This window comes from Pristis pectinata, chromosome 1, assembly GCF_009764475.1.
Source record: "Pristis pectinata isolate sPriPec2 chromosome 1, sPriPec2.1.pri, whole genome shotgun sequence".
NCBI classification, from domain to species: Eukaryota; Metazoa; Chordata; class Chondrichthyes; order Rhinopristiformes; family Pristidae; genus Pristis; species Pristis pectinata.
Window position 1 is genome coordinate 29,899,147 of NC_067405.1, and position 21,938 is coordinate 29,921,084.

General features: G+C 38.3%; 1 protein-coding gene across 4 annotated transcripts in view; it reads left to right on the plus strand.

The window, feature by feature from the left end:
* nckap5l (NCK-associated protein 5-like) overlaps window positions 1-21,938 on the plus strand; it is a 368,519-nt gene that overhangs the window by 314,275 nt on the left and 32,306 nt on the right. For 3 of the 4 annotated variants that reach the window (XM_052032844.1, XM_052032935.1, XM_052033014.1), the window contains 4 exons: window positions 2,391-2,708; window positions 3,661-3,815; window positions 15,558-15,687; window positions 16,600-16,772. In XM_052032844.1, the coding sequence (XP_051888804.1) occupies window positions 2,391-2,708; window positions 3,661-3,815; window positions 15,558-15,687; window positions 16,600-16,772 (776 nt within the window). Of the gene's footprint in view, window positions 1-204; window positions 300-2,390; window positions 2,709-3,660; window positions 3,816-15,557; window positions 15,688-16,599; window positions 16,773-21,938 lie in introns of those variants that run through there. The other variant, XM_052033103.1, reaches the window with a different exon arrangement.

Below are 21,938 nucleotides of genomic sequence, written 5' to 3' on the forward strand. Positions count from 1 at the left end.
AGTGAAGAAACTGTTTGGAATAATGTTTATTGTAGTAAATGGATCAATTTGCAGACCACATTATGTTGATTGGTAATTTGATTGCATAACTACAAAGCCTTAAGTGCTTCCTTTGCCAAATTGGAAGATGATAGCCATTAAGGTAATATATAAAACACAATTTGGATTAGATAAAAGCCTGCTTATGTTAATTTTCTTTTATAGTGTCATTTTTATGCCAGAAACATTCAGCACATCAGGCAGCATCTGTGGAGAAAGGAAAGTTGAGTTAACGTTTCAGGTCTATGATTTCTTATCAGGTAACGAATATTACTGTGGTCCTCTTGAGGAATAGGGGAGGTGGGTGGTGGTAAGCTTTTTTTTAAATTAATTTTTCAAGATGTGGACACTGCTAACAAGACCAGCATTATCACCCATCCCTAACTGTCATTTCAGTGTTTACTAGATTGCTGTAGGATAATATGACAGATTTCATTGCTGGGAGACATTTGTGAAGCTGATGTTGAGTTGAATCATCTTTATGGAGGATTCAGTCCAGTTTCCTTCATATAAAATTAGTAAATTGCAAATGGGTATCTGCAACAGTAGTTTTATGGTCATCATTGCTAAGTATTTTCTTTTAATTCCATATTATTAATTGATTTTAAATTTCACAGCTGGCATGGTGGGATTTCAACTGAGGTGCCATCATGATATTTGTAGACTGAATCCTTCACAAATGCAGCTTAACTCTCCTTTGCTCTCGCATACCATTGATCCTTTGTATTCCACATTATAATGACACACAGCCCACATAGAACACTATACCTAATCTTGAGCAGCCTCTCCTGAAGTTTGACAGCCTGTGTGGGGCTGAGTGGTGGGTTAAAGGTTTCCCATCAGTCTCAACATTTTCAGCAATAGCAGAAGGTACCAGATTGCGGAAGCACAATACCAACAAAAGACATCATTGTGAAAAGCTATTCAAAGCTTCAGAAATCTCTGGTGAAGCTCTTTAGGTTTGAAAAATTCTCAATGTCTGTCTCAGTTGATCCCAGCCAAAGATATGCCTTATAATTCTTTTTCTACTTACCTTCAGTACATTGCAAGTGGAAGAACAAAATATTCAAAATCACAGTCATCATTTTAATATTGATCAATGTGTTTACTTGGTGGGCAAGCTCATAATGTGCAAGGGAATTTAGGGCATCAATTTAAGATTGGAATATCAGTCAAAGTAGCCTCCAGTCCACAAGAAAAATTACCTGCTCTGTGAAAGCACTAAGATCACACTAAAAATGATTTGGAATGACTGAACCATTATCTCCTGTCTAGCCTAACCCTATGTGAATCATTATTCCTGGTGGTGTCACAGGACAATAGATGTCTTTTGATTCAAAGTGTTTTCAAGTTGAGAGAGAAAAAGAAACAAGTTCAAATTTCCCCCCTCAAATAAGCAAAATATGTGTACATTTCAATCAGTGATATTTATCAATCACTGTTCATCTTTAATAAGAAAGAAAAATAAGTCAAAAACTGAAACACAGACATCAACTTGTAATTAAATAGCACCTTTAACACAATAAGATGTCCTAAGGAGGTTCATGGGAGCATTATGAAGCAATATTTGGCACCAAACCATGAAAGAAGACACTAGGGCTGATGATCAATGCCTTGGTCACAGACTTAGATTTTATGAATCATCCTAAATGAGAAAAGGTAGATGGAGTGGATGAACAAGGGGTTCCTAGAACTCAGGCGGATGAAAGCTGAGGCACAACTGCCAATGTCAGAGCAGCAACAATTGGGAGTTCAAAGGAAATTAGATTTAGGGGAGTGCTAGCATCTTGGGAAAGGGTCCAAAAGTAGCGAGTGTGAAGGTTATGGAAGGCTTTGAAGCTGAGGATGAGAATTTTAAAATTGAGATGCTACTTAACTCATATTCATTACAGGTCAGAGAGGCATGAGATAATTTGTGGTCAGGACTTGATGAGAACTTGGCAACAGATTTTTAAATGAGTCTAAGTTTATGAATGTTGGAAACTAGGCAGCTATCCAAGAGTGTGTTGGAATAGTCAAGTCTGGATGTAATGAAGGCATGGATGAGAGCTTGAGCAGAAGATAGTGCAAATTATTTCAGAGATATGTCACTATGAAAAAAGAAAATGTCTTGCACATTATCTCTGATATGCACATCTCAAACATTGAGCTATCAAAAACTCTATGAAGAATCATTATATTTTGCTTCTGTATCATTAAACCGTGGTTTAATCATTAATAGTTATGAATTTAAAACTATTTGGCAGCAAAGCTTTCAAAGTTGCCCTTTTCATCAATAATCCATTCCATTGCCTGTAACAGCATTTACTTCCAATTGCTTCATTCTTTCACAAACTTTTCCTGTATCGTAGGATCAAGTTGCCAGATGAGAACATTGGACAGTGGAATTGGAACGTTTCCCCTTCCAGATTCTGCAAACCGGGCAACAGGGCGACACATTACCAAAACAACATCCTGCCTTGATTATGAACTTTCCTCCTCCCTGGAAAAAATACCACACATAACAAATGTTTCTCAAAAAGCAAAAACACTTGAACGAGAAGTGCCTTGCAGTGCTGAATGCAGCAGTCCTCGACAGGACATGATTGGACATTCAGCGTCAGATCCCACAATGGTTGCTAAGCCTGTGCAAGCATTTCAAAGTTGCCTTCCCAAGCCATCCAGTGCAGGTAAATATGTCTTGTGAGAAGGTTATATATTCAGGCATCTTTGTATGGTGAGTTAACAAGTCATGCAATAAATAAATTAACTAACTTATTGAACTTATTGAAGCTACAAGGAGAAAAGTGGAAAATAATTAAATCCTTTGACATATACCATATTTGTGTCACATTTTTAATGAGACAAGTCCACACTCATGAAATGTGAATAACTTCTATTAGTGTAATTAGGGCATCAGTGACATATTTCTGTTCATTTGATTTCAAATGTTCTGAGTTGTAATTCTGTGCTGAATAGCCATAATATAGTAGGGTAACTTGGACAATGGCAAGTACAAATTGGTTCAATAACATTCATTTTCAGGCCCAAATATTGGTGCTAATAATGTGTGTATTGTAGCCAGCTCACATGAGAGGTCCATTCACATATTATATGCTGTGCAGCTTGATAGTCACATATGTGACCTTATTTCTGCTATAGAGCAGACTGTGTGATTAAACACTGTCATTATAACAAATTGAATAGATTCTGTGAGCAATTGATTGTTTCATGAAGGCTAGTTAATAGGAAAAGTCTGTAGTGATCTGGTTGCGAGACGTCACCAGACTGACAATGGCAGAGTATGGTCTCTTAATTAACATGTCAAGATGTCAACATTGCAAGATACAGTAAACCAGATAGTCTTCATGTCTGCCTTTGCCACCTGATTATTTGGTATGTGATTTTATTTCCCGTGCATGTGCCTATACCTTTTGAACAATGTATGTATTGTGAGCAGAATCAAATTTATTCGTCACCAATTTGTTTCCTATGTATACTATATCAAAGTAACTCAATTTAAAAGTTAATATATATTTAATAGCCTGAATATTACCTTGACCATTTGACCTTGTCAGAAAGAGTAATTTAGCTTGTATAGAGGAAAATTTGAAACAATCTAATGATATGATTACATGCTAGGTTTCCTTGTGCCTAAGTATAAGATGCAAGATCACCTAAATCAAGGTTGCACTTCCACTCAATTTTCAAACATCTGTAAAAGTGAGCATTGCAAGTCGTCAGAGAGAATGAGGAATTTGCAGCAGCCAGGTGGTTCGCGAAGTCTGAGTGCCCAGGTAAGATATCATTGAGGCTATTCTTTTGTTTAAAAGATAAAATGTTTTTCTTCCAAATATTTAAAATCATATGGCCTTTAATTAATTCTTTGTGTGGTTTGTATAATACATGTAATGGTGATATAATTTCCTAATTTGAATAAATGTATGAAGGAACAAACAAAAATAATCATTTATCAGAGTAGATTTGCTAGCAGTTCCCAAAACGGAATAAATCTCTTATACAGTAGCACCATGGTATGTGTGAGAAAAGACACGTTTCAAGGAGTAAGTTCAAAGCTGTAATCTAACGTGGTTCCTGAGATAACAGTTACAAGTGCTTGAGTTTTGCTTTCACATGTTAATATTTTTGAGCCCTTGCTTACATTATCACTTTGCAGTCACCTTGATGTCCATTATTTTCCATACACAAACTGTTGTATTTTCCTGTAACATTGAAATACATCACATTGCCATTCACAGAAATTATCATTTAGCCATGAAGAGGGTGAAAAGAGAAGGCTACAAAGGAAAGTATTTCTGAATATTTACATATATCGCCCAGATTAAAGCACTCAAGTTTTGCATGGCACAAGCAAATTTCAGAGTTGCAATGATGTTCATAAGTTGCTCTAGCTTCAACCCTCATAGTTTTTGATGTTACTTCCACTCTTTTATGTTTCTCCCTTTATTTCAAAATGCAGAGTAAGTGCATCTAATAGATCTAATATGTAACAATAAGTATTCTATGTGTGTGTGCGTGTGAGAGAGATCATATTGGATTTGTACCAGATGAAAATGTTATCAATAGAATATTGGACATTCCAAAAATTCATATGACATAAGTTTGATAATTATAGATAAAAGTGTAATTGGCATGGTCCTAAATAGAACAATATTTAAAATAAATAAGTCAGACATAGACTATTCATAAATAATTACTTTCTGAATTTTAATATGGATTGAAAATGTTTCTGCAATATCTTACATGGGTTGGACAATAAAGTGCAAATGCCAAACAAAAGTCTATGGCTGAGTGCAAAATACAAACATTAGCCATTCACTGAGACTAAAATTGAATTGTCATGGAATGTTTTACAAGGCGGTATTACATTGTGTTTGTTTTGACAATTAACTGTTTCATTCTTGTAACTTGTTATAGTATCCCATTCCCTTTACATATTACTGGCCTACAGCACACTCCAGATTTTATTTTCCAATAGAAACTATTGAATGGAAGCAGTTACATGCAGTCTGATATCTGACATTGAGATTAGATTACTTTGATTCTTAAATGCTTTTTACAATATACTGAGTAAGTAGTAATAAAGGTGTATGGACATGTGTGGATGGGTCTGCTTGCAAATCTTAAGTGTCTAGAAACCTGGAGGGCTTGATTTTAAATGTAGGGTTATAATGCCAAAGCAGAAACTAACAACACTGCCATCTTCTCAGAATTCAGGAGCAGTAAGAACTTCTTTTTTCCCAAAGAACTAGTTTTATTTCATTTTTTTGAAGAAGGTAGTGTTAGGAGTTAACACTTTGAGGAGGTAGTGTTAGGTCTCCTAAACAGTATTAAGGTGGATAAGTCCCTGGGGCCTGATGGGATATACCCCAGGTTACTGAGGGAGGCAAGAGAGGAAATTGCTGGGGCCTTGACCAGTATCTTTGTGTCCTCTTTGAACAAGGGTGAGGTTCCAGAGGACTGTAGAGTAGCTAATGTTCCTCTATTTAAGAAAGGAACAAGGGAAAATCCGAGGATCTATAGACGGGTGAGTCTCATGTCAGTTGTCAGGATCTTGCTAGAGAAAATTCTTAGAGATAGGATATACGAGCATCTGGAATCCAATGGATTGATTAGGGAAACCCAGCATGGCTTTGCGGAGGCAAGTCGCATCTTACTAACCTGATTGAGTTTTTGACAAGGTGACGAGAGAGATTGATGAAGGTAGAGCTGTGGATGTCATCTACATGGATTTCAGTAAAGCATTTGACAAGGTCCCACATAATCGGTTAATCAAGAAAGTTCGGATTCATGGGGTCAGTGGAGAATTGGCTGTGTGGATCCAGAACCGGCTTGCCTGTAGAAGACAGAGGGTGGTGGTTGAAGGGACTTATTCAGGCTGGAGGGCTGTGAGTAGTAACGTTCTGCAGGGATCTGTGCTGGGATCTCTGCTGTTTGTGATGTACATAAATGACCTGGATGATTATGTAGATGGATGGGTTCGTAAGTTTGCGGACAATACCAAGATTGGTGGAGTCATGAATAATGTAGAAGATTGGCAACAGATACAGCGTGATATAGATCAGTTGCAGATGTGGGCAGAGAAATGGCAGATGGAGTTTAACCCAGATAAATGTGAGGTGTTGCACCTTGGTAGGACTAATGTTAAGAGGCAGTACACTCTTAAGGGCAAGACCCTTAACAGTGTTGAAGAGCAGAGACCCCTTAGGGTGCAAGTCCATGGCTCATTGAAAGTGGCTACTCAGGTAGACAGGGTGGTTAAGAAGGTTTATGGAATGCTTGCATTTATTAATTGGGGTACTGAGTATAGGAGTCAAGAAGTTATGATGCATCTCTATAGAACTCTGGTTAGGCCGCATTTAGAGTATTGCATGCAGTTCTGGTCACCTCACTATAGGAAGGATGTCGAGGCTGTAGGGAGGGTGCAGAGGAGGTTTACTAGGATGCTGCCTGGACTATTTGGCATGTGCTATCAGGAGAGGCTGAACAAACTTGGGCTCTTTTCTCTGAAGTGGTGGAAGCTGAGGGGTGATCTGTTGGAAGTGTATAAAATTATGAGGGGCATAATCATGAGGTAGACAGGCAATATCTTTTTCCCAATATTGAGCGATCCAATACCAGAGGGGGTAGGTTCAGAACAGACATGAGGGGTACATTTTTTACTGAGAGAGTGGTGGATGCCTGGAATGCATTGCCTGATAGGGTGGAGGAGGCAAATTCATTGGGGGCTTTTTAGGGGGGGCTTGGATGGGCACATGAATGAGAGGAAAATGGAGGGATATGGGTATTCTGTAGGTAGGAGGGATTAGCTATGTCGTCACAACATTGTGGGCCAAAAGGCCTGTTCTGCGCTGTACTGTTCTATGTCTAAGTTACTTATGTTATGGATAAAGGGGAACAAGAAGATGTCCTATTCTTAGATTTCCTGTCAGCATTTAATAAAGTGCCACATCAAATGTTATTCCAGAAAATAAAAGCTGATAGTGTGGGAAGTAACATATTAGCTCAGATAAAAGAAGGGCTGGCTGACAATAAACAGAGAAGACCTAAAAGGTTCTTTTTTCTGGTTGGCAAGATATAATGAGTGCTGATACTTCAACACTTAGATCAAGTTTTCAAAGGAATGGTTGATAAATTTGCTGATGGCACAAGCATAGGTAGGAAAGTAAATTGTGAAGAGGACAAAAGGTGGTTATAAAGAACTGTAGATCAGTTAAGTGAGTAGGCAAAAGGAGTATATTGTGAAATTGTCAATTTTCTGAGAAAAATAAAAAAGTGCATCTGAGAAATTTCAGAGCTCTGGGATGCAGAGATAGCTGGTTGCCCGTGCATTTTTTTAATTCACTAAAGGGATGTAGTCTTTGTAGGCCGAGCTATTTTAATTGCCGGTCCCTAGTTGCCCTTGAGAATGTGGTGGTGAGCTGCCTTCTTGAACTGCAAGTCCTTGAGGTGTGGGTATACCTACAGTGCTGTTAGGGAGAGAGTTCCAGGATCTTGACTCAGTGATAGTGAAGGAACGGTGATATATTTGCAAGTCAGGATGGTCTGTAGCTTGAAGGGCAACTTCCAGATGATGGTGTTCCCATGGGATTTGCTTCCCTTGTCCTTCCAGCTGGTAGGGGTCGTGGGTTTGGAATGTGCTGTTTAAGGAGTCGAGGTGAGTTGCTGCAGTGCATTCTGTAGACAGTACAAATTGCTGCTACTGTGCTTCAGTGATGGAGTGAATGGATAGTTGAGGATGGGGTGTTACGTCCTGTATGGTGTCAAGTGTTGTTGAAGCTACATTCATCCAGGCAAATGGAGAGTATTCCTTGACGCTACTTGTAGATGATGGATTGGATTTGGGGATCAGGAGGTGAGACACTCGCCACAGGATTCCTAGCCTCTGACTTGCTCTTGTAGCCACATTGAATATCAGAGGGTGCTAACTTTCCCTTGTTTGATATCATCATTGCCTGGCATTTGTGTGGCCTGAATGTTGCTTGTTACCTATCAGCTCAGGTCTGGATATTGTCCGGGTCTTGCTGCATTTGGATATGGACTGCTTCATTATCTGATGAGTCGTGAATGGTGTGAAGAGGAAAGGTTGGACATGCTAGACTTGTAGAGCTTAGAAGAGTGAGGGGTGACCGTATTGAAACATATATAAAGTCTTGAGGGGTCTGGGCAGGATGGATGTAGAGAGGATGTTTCCTCTTCTCAAAGAATCCAGAACTAAGGATCATTGTTGAAAAATAAGAGGTTGCCCATGTGAGACAGAGATAAAGTGAATTTTTACCTCTCAGTGAAGCATGAGTTTTTGGAATGCCCTTTATTAAAAGACAGTTATTAACATTAAAAGACAATTCTTAAAAGACCTTTATCAAAAGACAATTATTAACATTCCATTTGCCAACAGATTATCAAGAAGGTAAATGGAATGTTGGCCTTCATTGCTGGAGAGTTTGAATTTAAGAGCAGGGATGCTATGCTGCAACTGTACAGGGTACTGGTGAGGCTGCACCTGGAGTACTGCGTGCAGTTCTGGTCTCCTTACTTGAGAAAAGATACACTGGCTTTGGAGGTGGTGCAGAGAAGGTTCACCAGGTTAATTCTGGAGATGAGGGAGTTAGCCTATGGGGAGAGATTGAGTTGCCTGGGACTATACTCGCTAGAATTCAGAAGAATGAGAGGGGATCTTATAGAAACATATAAAATTATGAAAGGGATAGATAAGACAGAGGCAGGAAGGTTCTTTCCACTGGTAGGTGAGACTAGAATTAAGGGACATAGACTCAAGATTCAGGGGAGTAAATTTAGGTCAGAGATGAGAAAGAACTGCTTCTCCCAGAGATCAGTGAATCTGTGGAATTCTCTGCCCAGGGAAACAGTAGAGGCTACCTCGTTAAATATATTTAAGACACAGTTAGATTTTTGCATATTAGGGGAATTAAGGGTTATGAGGAAAAAACAAATGGGTGGAGCTGAGTCCACAGCCAGATCAGCCATGATCTTATTGAATGGCGGAGCAGGCTCGACGGGCCAGATGGCCTACTCCTGCTCCTATTTCTGATGTTCTTATGACAGTGGAAGCAGAGTTTTTGAATATTTTTAAGCCAGAGATAAGTTCTTGATAAACAAAAAAGGGAAAGGTTACTACGGATAAATGGGATTAAGATTACAATCAGATCAGCTATGATTTTATCAAGTGCTGGAGTAGACCTGAGGGGCCAAGTGGCCTACACCTGTTCCTTATTCATGTTTGTATGTGCACCATTGTGCTCAAATGTTGGGTATCTGGTTGATTCACAGAATTGCAAGCTCACAGGGCTGACTATTTTATGGATGATAATTCATATCAATTAAACATTTCCACACGTTACAGGAACTAATATGATACCAGGAATAGTTGTATAAGATAGAAAAGAAAGATATACATTTACAAGGCCCATTTCACAATCTCAGAACATCCAGAAGTGCTTCACGATTAATGAAATACTTTCAAAGTTACTGCTGTGATGTGCATGCAGCTAGAATGAGCAGACAATATGTTAATCAGTTTTGATTGGTATAGTTTGAGGTCTAAATATTGTGCAGGTATCTTCTGTTCTTTGAATGATTATCCTGTTGTTAACCTGTTAAAACAAAACTAAATGCAAGAAATGTGTTTATCAGTTTCAGTTCATTCCAACTTTCCTTTTGAATATGGTTTTCCTGATTATTTCTAACAAGTTTCTCGAATAGCTCTAGTCTGATAGCTTAAACGGGCAACTTTGAGAATTGTGTTCAATTGAGTAAAGAAAAGTAGGGTACTTTGACAAATATTTTTAATCCAGTCAATTGAAGGATTTTTCTCAGAACTGGCAGTTTATGGACCTGAAAATTGACTCCATTTCTCTTTCCACAGATGCTACCTGACCTGTTTAGACTTTCTAGCACTTTCTATTTTTTACTTCAGACTCTAGCATCTAAAATTTATGTTCTGGTTTTCACTTTTGACTGAATAGAAATTAAGGACTTGAAATATGATGCAGGCAGTGCAGCCTTTTTCTCCAACAATAAACTTTAAATTTAGTATTTAATGATTTCATCAACAGGTCCAGAAGGTAGAGTGTGCTATGATTAGTAACTATTCCATGGTAAAAGTAGAGTAACCATGATATCCTCTTATGAGGGCATATGAGAGTGTGCCATCGTTTGGCGATTGTTCTACTGGTCACCAAGGAATTAACACCTACTTTCACCAGAAACTAAAATGAGTTTCCAAGAGAGAATTTATAAATCACTTTTGAAGATGAGCTTGTTCTTAGATCTCTGCTAAAGTATGCCTACAAGATTATTTCACATGTACACTTCACTTTCATGGAACCTGGCCTTTCTTCCCTGCTTCTTCCTCCATGTCAGCATAAGAAAGGTTTTTGCAACCTGATTTTTCTCAATGACTCACTCAACATTTGGTCATTAGTTTTGTATCATTGCCACACCTTATTTGATTTCCTCCTTTATAATCAATTAAATAAATTTTCTGATGGTATGTGCATCATTTGAAATAGTCAAATGTTATGTAGTTAAAAACCTGTCCCATGTAAGATGATGGGGCATCTCCATAACTTTGGAGTTAAGTTTGTTATTTGGTTTAGCATCAATCTAACATTACTTGTTCACTGCACATCTGTATCGTCTATTCAGTTCAGTTGCGATTCTGCAGATTGATATAAAATAGACTGAGTATTTTGCCTGAGGATAAATATGACAATTTTATATATTCTAAGTCATTGGGCTGGAACCTGCTGTTAAATGCTGGCAGTTCAGCAGTGAATTGTGGATATTTACACCCCCCCCCCCCCCCACCATTAGTCTCAGGACATATGGGACTCATAGAAGGACAGAGAAATTTGATGATGGTGATTTCCAGCTGCACTCTGGTTTTGGACTCCTGATGCAATTCAGCAGCAGAGCGCAAACTTACTGTAATGCCCCTGCACTCACACTGGGGAATTGACCCAATGAACATGTGCCAGTTTTGTTCTGGAGCAGGAGCAGAAATATTGAATGGAGAGGAATGGCTGCAATAAATATAAAATAATTTGCATTTTGCTGATTTTCTTGATTTTATTTAATTAGCTTTAAATTTCATAGAAACTCAAGAATCATACAAGCAAAGCTGAGATTGCTCTTAGTATGTCACCAACTGGTATATTTTACTAGTTCTGTGCAGAACTCCTGGCATTTCCCGGAAAGCTCTGACCCTTTATTAATTTTGCAAACCTCAAGGCTCCCTGATCCCCACTTGCTCTCTCCTAAGCCAGGAAATTCTTCAAAAAATGTCAGTGCCACCTTTGCCAAGTAAAAGAGGCATTTTAACTTGGGCTATTCAGCAGATTTCTATATGGTCCACGTCCTCTCCCACATCAACAGTTGTAGTATGGAGGGCCTGCTTACATTTCAGTCAACAATATCGGGCAGGACATACTGTCTGTATGCCCAACACCAAACCCCCACAACAGGCACTCTATTCTAAACTCTGTCATGGGAAAGAATTACCAGGTGGACAGAACAAAAGAGTAAGGGTGCATTCAAAATGCAACATCCCCGTTGACTCCTGGGAATCTCAGGTTCATGACTACTCATGGTGGAAAAGCAACATTCAGGGTTGGTATTGAGAACCTCAAGGCCATGCGTCGGGAGCATGCAGAAGCCCTGTGAAAACCACCTCCCGAACAGTCCACCCACCTGCTTCTTCAGGCACCTCCTGCCCCTTCTGTGGGAGAGTCTGCTCTTTCCCTCATCAGCCACCTCAGAACTCACAGAGGAAACAAGTCATCCTCTATCCTGAGGGCTTGCCCTGGAAGAGAGATACATGAAAGATACTTGGATAGGGAAGGCATAGAGGGTTACAGGCCTAATACGGGAAAATGGGATTAGCATAGATAAGCATCACAGTCAGCATGGATGAGTTAGTCGAAAGGTCCTGTCTCTGTGCAGTACTTTGCTAAAATTTTATGATTCTATAACAAGGTTTGAAAAATCTGGCTTCCGACTGAAGAACTAAAATCCACTTTGAAGATTTGATATGCCAGTTAGCTCAATAAAATCTTTGAACTAGGTTGTAAGCCTTCGTTTTAACAACATATTTATTTCAAATTCATTGAAACTAGCGCCCTGGGGCTTGGGAGGTAAAACAGGCAAGATGGTGATGCAGGAGCTCAATAAATGCAGCACCTCCTGTGGAATTCATGTGGAGTGATTCCTGCAGCCCCCGTTTTACAGGCTCCATGATTGTACTTCTGGGATTTCCGACCGTGTTGCCCACCCCCCCCCACCCTCCCCCTCACCCCATGTAATCCCTTACTGATGTCACCCTCCCTTCCCAACCGAAGTAATCTAATCTCCACCTGCAGACTCTGGCTGCTCTCTGAAACAGTCTCCAAGCGATCCCCCTGTGATAGCTCGTTCATTACCATGATATTGACTGCTTGCACTGAGATACCCAGCAGCCCCCACCAATTACTCACCCCACAGTCTCCCATTGTCCACATGTCCACGTTACAGGAAACCCCCACATTATGGTGAGGGGGGTGGAATGTTTACTTTCGTAGAAAATGGTGGGTATTGCGATTTTCCATTATATGAACATCTGTGCATGTGTCAAGAAACTCGAGTTGAAAAAACAATTCTGTTATTTACCCTTTTTCCCATAAATTCTGTGAGAGTGAATCTTACTGTGTGACTCAAACTTTTGGATAGTGTTTGTGAATTCTGTAAGGGTGAATTTCCGTAACGTGGGGATCCCCTGTACTCTCACACCCAATTTCCTGACTCATTTACTTCTTTGACATCAGTTCTTCAGCTGTTTTCCTACACTCTAGGCAAATGGGTGGTTAATCAGTCTGACTGGCAGACAAGAAATTTAAATCATATCCTGAAATAGATTTCTGGAGCATGTCCAGGAACCCAATGTTTCTGTGTTTCCTGTGACGAGATCCTGCATTGTTATTTATGGCCCCAAATAAATTTCAGAGCCATGAAATTGAGAAGATCTTGGGTTTTCTTTTATTTCAATCTGTCATTCAAAGATCATAGATGTGCAGCTAAATGCAGCCACATGAATGGTGACAGGAGAGTTTTAAGTCCACTCCTACTGTGCAACTATCAGTTGTGGCCAGCTACACCCTGCATGCCATTCCCCACAATTGCGGTATTCTTTTAAGATGGAAAATGTCACATGCAACACCAACATCTCCATTCACAAAATGTCGACTAAAGTGCTTAAAACCACTTTGCCACTCCTTTGACTACCCTTCTGTCCCTACCTACCACTCCCCATTGCATGGCACTTTCGAAAACAACTGGAGTAGTTTCAAATCCTGTTCTTTTACACCTGTTCTCTTGCCATCATCCAAGGACCCAAACATTCTTTCCAAGTGAAGCAGCAATTCATTTGCACGTCTTCCAACTTTTCCAACCAGTACTGCATTCGGTGTTCGTAATGTGGTCTCCTCTACAATGGAGAAATGAAACAGATCATTCCATGCATAAGTACATCGAGGTAGTACCAAAGGAAAAATAATAACAAAATGCAGAACTTAGTGTTACAGTTACAGAGGAAGTACAGTGCAGGTAGTCAAATCAGGTGCAAGGTCCATGACGAGGTACATTGAGAGATCAGGAGACCCAAGAGAGACTGCGGATGCTGGTGTTGAAAGATCAGGAGTTCTTTATCGTTCAAGAGGTCTGTTCAAGAGTCTTACAGCAGCAGGATTGAAGGTGTCTTTGAGCCTGGTGGTACGTGTTCTCATGCTTACCCTGAGTGATCCTGAGCTTCCATTTTAATTCACCATCCAACTCCCACTCTGATCTCTCTGTCTATGGCCTCCTACACTGTTACAATGAGACCCAATGCAAGTATGAGGAACAACACCTCATCTTCCATCTGGGGATGTTTCGGCCCTCCAGACTTAATATCAAATTCTCCAACTTCAGATAACATGCTCTTTCTTCCTGTTCACATGAGAACCATTTCTTCCCGTTTCCTTTCTTCCTTTCCCCTGTGTATATATTCTGACCTGCTGGACATGCCAGAACCCATCAGCAACAGATTACACAGCACAGTAGCTTAATGTGATTCAACCTGCCATCTCTCTTCACTCTATCAGAGACATTCCCTTTGTTCCACTCACATTTCGCTGCCACCAAGACTAACATTTCTCTCTTTCTTGAGTCTGATTAAGAGTCCCTCATCTGAACTGTTAACTGTTTCTCTTTCTACAGATGCTGCCTGACATGTTTTGTTTTTCCACCATTTTCCATTTTCTGTTTTAACATCATTGTTGGCTCAGTTTTTCTTATCCTACTCATATAAGTCTAGACTGCTGGGCAGGTCCTACCATCTTACATTAATTACTCAGACCAAGAAACTTAATGTGCCATTAAGCCATGTCAATTCATCCTATCACAGACATTCCCTTCATTCTACACATCACTCCTTTACCCTCTCTCCTATTGAAAACTAACTTGAATCTCTCTCTTTCCCAGTTCTGATGATGGGTTGGAGATCCAAAATGTTAACTGTTTCACCTTTCACAGATGCTGTCTGACCTGTTAAGTTTCTCCAGTGTTTTGTGTTTTTGCTTAAAATCAGGCCAGCTGATCTAAAAATTGGCAGCCAACACCTATACAGTGGGCATAGACTCATTATCCAACTAGAAGGTATCCAGCGCCAAGGACAAATACCTCATCACAGAACCCTCAGCACAGAACAGTGGATAGCCCAGTAGATGTCAGACAGGTTACAGACAGTGTAGGCACCTGCTCCAGAGACAAGATGAACCCAAGAACAATTGTGGGCACGAATCCCAAATTAAGTTCCAAATATGTCCCAATTTGTTCATTAAGATTTCTTATGTGAGCTGTATTATTTCCCCACATGAGTGGATGATAGAATGGACATTTATCTGTGAGTCTTTTCAAGTTGTACAAAAGAGGGAGTGAGATATGATGACGAGGAAAGCATGAACTGCCGGAAGGAAGCCTATCACAGTGACATTATTAATATGGTTCATCACGCAGGTATAAGATTCCATTGAAAGTAGTTCTGCTCTAATCCTAATCTAAATTTGCAAGCTTATATAATAGCAATGATTTATGGAAAACTCCACTAAATATATGTCAAAATCCTCCAAAGAATTGTCTGTCAAAATAAACAAATTTATTATTGAAGTATTGTATTTTATTACAATAAACAACTGCTTTTGGCTTATATTATTTAAATTAAGCTTCTGAATGTCCTTGACATAGAATTACTTGACACCAACAGAATTCATTTGCATTGTCAGAGCAAGCATGGGATAAATGCTTCCAGCTAAGCACATCCATCCTATATACTCCTCTCAATGAGTTTCCTAAGAGGAAGTGTACAGGTTTTGAAAGTTGTTTATTTTTCCTCAAATGCAAAATGGAAACCTTGCAGCCAAATATAATGAAGGTCTCAGAAAGAAATGAATAGACATGTTCTTGTAGCTGCTCAATTGTTTTTGCAGGAGCAAGCAATGCATCTGTGCTCATATTCCGCCAGTAGCAGTGACAATGAAACAGAAGCAGAACTTGGATCAACTGAGAATGGCACTGGTGGTGAAGAATTATTCAACAAAATGAAGCACAATAAAAACGGTAAACTAACTGAAATACTTATAACGTTTCTTATAAAATACTTATAACTTAAGCGTTTCACAGGTTTTGGGGGAAAATGTTCTTGAGGGAGGGAAAATTCCTCATTGTATAGTTAATGGCCTATTTTAATGTGTCATAATTTAGTTTGTCTCATTTTCATTAAGTAATAGTGCACACATCCATAAAACCATATGAATGCGTTCTTCATTGCAACGGCGAGATTTTAAAAAATTAGGAAGGGTATTAATTTTCTGTGACCAGACAAGAAAAATTATCTTGATCTTTTATATAGATTGACTGCTTTCAGCCTATTCAATTATTTGTTACATCTTCTTTAATGATATGAGCTATAATTTTACGTTACAGTAAATAATACACATTACACTCCCTTACTTTTATGTTTTGTTTATAGGTGTGGAATATATATAAATATATACAGTATATACTACACAGCCAGATTTCTGTAACAGAAATTACACTGCCTTTTTCATTTACATAAAGAAATCCCTCTTTGGAGGGATTTTCAGATGGATCATGTCTCATGGTGAATTTTCCATCAGTACCACGAATATGTTGAACAGGAAAAATGCGAAAGACTAACACAGAGGCTCAATTATCATGAACACGTGAGAGTAAAAAGGAACAAAAATAGCATTTACCAAGACAGAAAAATTAAAATGTGTTCACTGCCGTTGTGTTAGTGGTTAAGTTGCTTTGAACAAGAAAGGCTTCTGTATCCAAGTGAAGACCTGATCAATATTGGTTTTACAATGGTGCTCAGCCAAACAGAACATTCTTGATTTTCCCGTAATTTAAATATTGACCCTTAACTGTCACTTTGTTTGCAGAAGTAACATAATGTTAAGCCCCATATTTGTGTCACACATTTAATCTTCATTTACTGTGTTTCAGGAAGTCAACAGCAACATATTGACAAACCGTCATGCTTTGGAAACCAGTCAAGAGTTTTTACTTTCTACCAGCCAAATCTATATATGCATTATGGAAAGGAAATGCCACACTTCAGTGTGAAGCAGTTACATAGTGACTTCAGTAAGGATGAAAAGGTTGATGATATTCCAAGTGTAAGTATGTACTTTAATTAATTGGTTTTGTTCATTTGTCAGTATATTTGACAAGACCTCTGGGTTAAACCCTTTCCTGGGTTTCCCACCGATTATGATATTGCCTATCAATAGATAACAGGGCCAGTGCATCACACAATTCAGTTACATGGTCAAATGGTCTTCAAGTTAATCAGCTAGAAAAATAAGAATTTTAAGAAGTTGAGATTAAGGACATTCTATTATATCCTTATTGTCAAATACATTTGGAGCATTCTATAACTTAATTGAATGATTACCAACATTAGTAATACTTATTTATTATTTTCTTATTCATCATTTTTGTTTAAGCTCCTTATATTAATTGTATTGATGTCTAAAAATTTAGTACACCCAGAATTTCTGGGCCAGGAGGTCCAGGAGGGGTATCCTATGGTCCTATGGGAGGATCGAAAGATCAGAGGCTTGGGTGGTGGGGTGTCTGAAGCATTGAAAAGTCAAGGAGTCTGGAGCTTCAGAGGAATTCAGGAGCCTGGAATGAAACGCTCGGGAATTGCGGGCCTAGAAGACAGGGTATGGCTCAGGCTTGGGCCTATGGAGTTGGAACCGAGACTGGTTGGTACTAGAGGCCTGTGCCATGTTGGATCGAGGAGAGAGTAGTTTGAGGTTAAGTATAGGACTTAATTTACAGGGGTTCTAATCCTGTGCTACCTTATTAAATCCTCATGGACCTGGGATATCCCAACAATGGTCCCTCAAGCAGCATCACAATTTCCCCTGTGGTGCTCCAAAGGAGATGTTATATTGGGAATGACATTATTTTGACATGGAAATCCTGTCAAGTGACCAAGGGTTGAATGACTTCTGGAAGTGTCAGGTTGAATTTACAGAATGCCATAAAACACCAGAAAATAACTGTGTTTCACTTCGTGGAAGAGTAAATTTCGAATCACATAATGCTAACAAAAAACCACATTATGTGATTCAATTTCTTGGCCATGTACTTCAAGTAGGTCATTTGCAATTTAAATGGTAGAACTTACTGATTTCACTTCTGATTTGTCTAGCTGTTCTGTATCCTCTCATGAGTGAAAATAGTTTCTCTGTGTTTACCCTATCAAATTCCCCTTTCATTTCAAAGTCTTCAGAGAGAGAATCCCTCAACTTTCTAAAGCTAACAAGTATGATTAGCATTGCAAGATGTCCCAAGCTACTTCAATGAGTGTATTGAACAAAATTTGACACCAAATCACAAAATATTTAAGACAGGTATCCAAAATATTGTCTAAAGAGACAGGTTTTAAAGTATTTTTGAAGGAGGACATAGAAGTAGTAAGGCATAGATATTTATGGAGGGAATTCCAGTGCTTTGTAGCTTGGCAGTGAATATATGGTTGTCAATTGTAGAACAATTAAATTTGGCAATGCTGCAGAGGTTTGTGAAGCTGGATGAGGTTGCAACAATTCAAGGGACATCCACAAAAGGGACAAGTTCATGAAAGCACTTGGGAACAAAGGATCAGAACTTTAAAATCAAGGCACTCTTTAAAGAGTGGACAGCACAAATCAGCAAGCACAAGCAGAATGGGTAAACAGAATGGTGCAAGTTAGCAATACAAACCATGTTTCTGCAACCAAGGCCCATTATGCTCCTCTTTCAATCTAACATAATATAAAAGGGGTAAATTTAGGAAAGGCAATAAAAATGCTGTAAAATTTTTACTTGGTTTAATACACCATTGAGCTTTTATTTGACCATGCGAGCCTTGGTAGATTTTGAATAGTGAAGACTATTATCAACTAACTTCAGCAATCAAACAGTTAATTTTTTTGTCAACATTATAATTTATATTTACCACACTGGAACATAGACCTCATATTGTAGCCCATTATGATAGTAATGATGTGTAATGAAGAATGGTAAGCAGTGACATTAAGTAAATGTATTATTTTATGATAAAAGAGGCATTATAGAACTATAATCAAATATGTTGGCTGTATTTCTAAGAATAATAAGCATGATTGATTTTTTTAATGAACTAGATTCATACTTCTACCTACAAACCTCACAATACTCAGCAAATTTAAGATTAAGCAATGAAGAGAAAAATGCCCAAATCACTGATTATTTTTAAATTCAACATGTATTTCATTGTTGTTGCAAAATTTGTAAAAGTCAGTGGAAGAAATTAGTACAATTATTTACAAGATGAGAAAAGCAAAACGGCAGCTAATGAGTAACTTGTCTTCCAGAACCTCCGACATTTGTGTCAGACTTATTTATCCAAAATGCCACTAAGCTTCAATAGAAGATTTTTTTCTTTCTCTCAACCAGATTTAGGTTGAGTTAAGGGACTATGAATTGTTGCTTGCAAATATTATAGGTTTTACTGGGTAATTTTACTCCCTGATTGCATTACACATCTTCCTGAAAAGTATCTGTGACCTCATATTGGTCATTTTCTAACTGTCCTGCAGAAATTGTGTAATGATTTTTCCAACAGAATACTAATGTTGTTGGAAAATAAATGATATATTGATCCTTTTTATTGCAGACTAATTTATAGGAATCATTTCCCTTTTTTAGAAAGCCTCAGCATTTAATATAACTTCAGCCTATGGATTCTTTTCTGATAGATTTCTTAGATAGTTAAGAAGTAGCGCTATAAAAAGGGAATTAATTTTATGAATACTGGCTGTAATACACTGGTTCTGCAATACACAATAGATTTGCCTATCAGTATTTAACTTCCAGAATGACAAATGGGAATCATGACCGTGAAAGTATACTGGCTCTCATGCCTCTTTACCCAATCCAACACAACAAATGTACTCAGTAATAATTTGTTCACTACACAAAGATCTATATGGTATTTAAATTGAACTTACATGTTTCATAATATTAAGTTTGGAAAAAAAATCAAAGATATAATGATGGTTGGATGATTACAATTTTTCTGGGCTTACAAGTTTTGTATAATTATGCCAGATCTTTTTCTACAAAATCCATAGCTTTTGCTAATTAAAGAGCATCTTATTATTTACTAATAGGAATTTAAATATTTAATAATAAAATGCTGAAACTAAAAAAAAATAGGTTAATAGGTTCTCCTTTATTGATGAAGTGTATCAGGAGGTAATGGAGGTGTAGTGGTGGGTAGTCGTGAGGAGATGGCGAGAAGTAAAAGTCAGGGCTTCACATTTCTTTAGAATAATTCAGTGCTAGATGTCCAAACTTAGTGCCTTAATCTGTAATGTCCAAACCATGTCAGAAATTTGCCAGGTGTCATATTGACTCCGTCAGTTTTTTTTTGTTATGGTCACCCAAATGACTCAGACATCAAACTCCTTAAATGTGCAAGTTGTCATCTGCAGCTTGATGTAGATCATTAAAACAGACAAGTACTAAAAGGCTGAAGCTGCATGGCATATGTTCCATCTAGTAATACTGAAGTGTTGTGCCACCTAACTAGCAATTTTTAAACAGATTGCTGAAAGCCACTCGATAAAGTGACCAATGACCAATATATATTTTTATCATTGAACCCAAGAGAAACAAATCTTTCTTCTGGGTCTACTGTTGGCTGCCAGCATATTCCAAGGTCTTTCTAAGCATTTCCGCCTCCCTTCTAGATCCCAGTTGGACATTTAAGTACTTCAGATCAATTTCCCACCAACTGGCCCATTTGAAAACAAATTGAATTTCTCTGCACATTCCCCAACATAGGATTTTATAAACAGCAATTGATGTATTATCTGAGCATACCCCAAAGGCATAATAACAGTCAGAGAAAGATTTTTACAAGCCAGAATTATTAATGATATTAGGAGTATTTTTCTTCTTGCCACCACCAAATCTACAGAGTGAGCAGAGCAGCAGCAAGAGGACTTTTTGTTAAATGCACTGAAATTATTCCATTAAGCAACCAGCAGCATTGGAAGCCAAATCACATTATGCAAATAAGGGTCCTGCACTGGTTTAAAGACTAAGTACTATTTTGGTTTCCATTAATATTGCTATTGTTCTACAAATTGCCTTCAATCTATGTATTATTATAAGGATTCTCACAAGTTGTTAAGTAAGACGACTGCAGCATTTTTCTGACATTTAGCTTAGGTAAAATGGAGGTTGGATCTAGTTGTCAGTGATTGTGGGTTTCTCTAAGGAGACATGAGCCAGCCATTCAAATCCAAAGTGCTAGTTTCTGATCTAATATGCATATTCAGAGATTGGAGGATGAAAGGCTATGGAATGAAGATCATGAAGACTTCAAGCAAAGCAGACAGAGACTTGCAGCAGGTGGACCGGGGGACATAAATATTCTTGTGATTTATGTGGGAAAAAGGTTCTTCCATGTGACCCCACAAGGTCACGTGGGTTCTGTCAATTTTGTCCTGGCAAGATGTTACAAACTTTGCAAACCGAAGCCATCTTAATGCACTTGGTGTACGTAGGAAAAGCATCTTGGAATGTTGTTACTTAGCTCCATATCCTGCTACTCAGCAGAGATCAGAGGGTAGGCTTTATCTCCATGTTCCAAAGGGTACTTCCGTGTTTGGATTGCCAAAGAAACATCCCATTCCAGATCATAGGATTTACTCTCTTTCTATTTGAGTGTGCTGACTTGGTGACATCACTGAAGTTATACTGTTGTGCAAATTCATTGATTTTCTTCAAATAAAATCATGGTCTAATGTTTGATGTAACCTAATTTGGAGTACAAAATAAGCCTTCATTTTCTTTCTCTTTTTTAATCAGTCAAGCCTCTACTTCTAATGATCTCAGTGTAATAGAACATGTGGGAGAATTTCATCCATCTGTTTTTATCCACTTCAGACAATTTACACTTTTATTTCTCTGATATTTATTAGTTAATAAGGAATTCCTTTTGCTGTATTGCTAGAAACTGCTTGCATTGATCAAAACATGTAAGTCTCAATGCCCTCATTTGTCAGAGGGCAATAAATCATTTCTGAAGCTCCTAAAAGATAGGAACCTGATTGAGCAATTTCCCTTATCTTCTCTATCACATGCAATCGTATAACTACTCAATTTTGGTTCAATATAAATCCATCTTTTTGCTCTTCTCTCTTACTGAAATATTGCTCGATCTGGGATGACACTTCTCTTCCACAAGATCATCTTTTTCAACAACAGCTTCAAATCTTAACCTATCCCAGTAATAA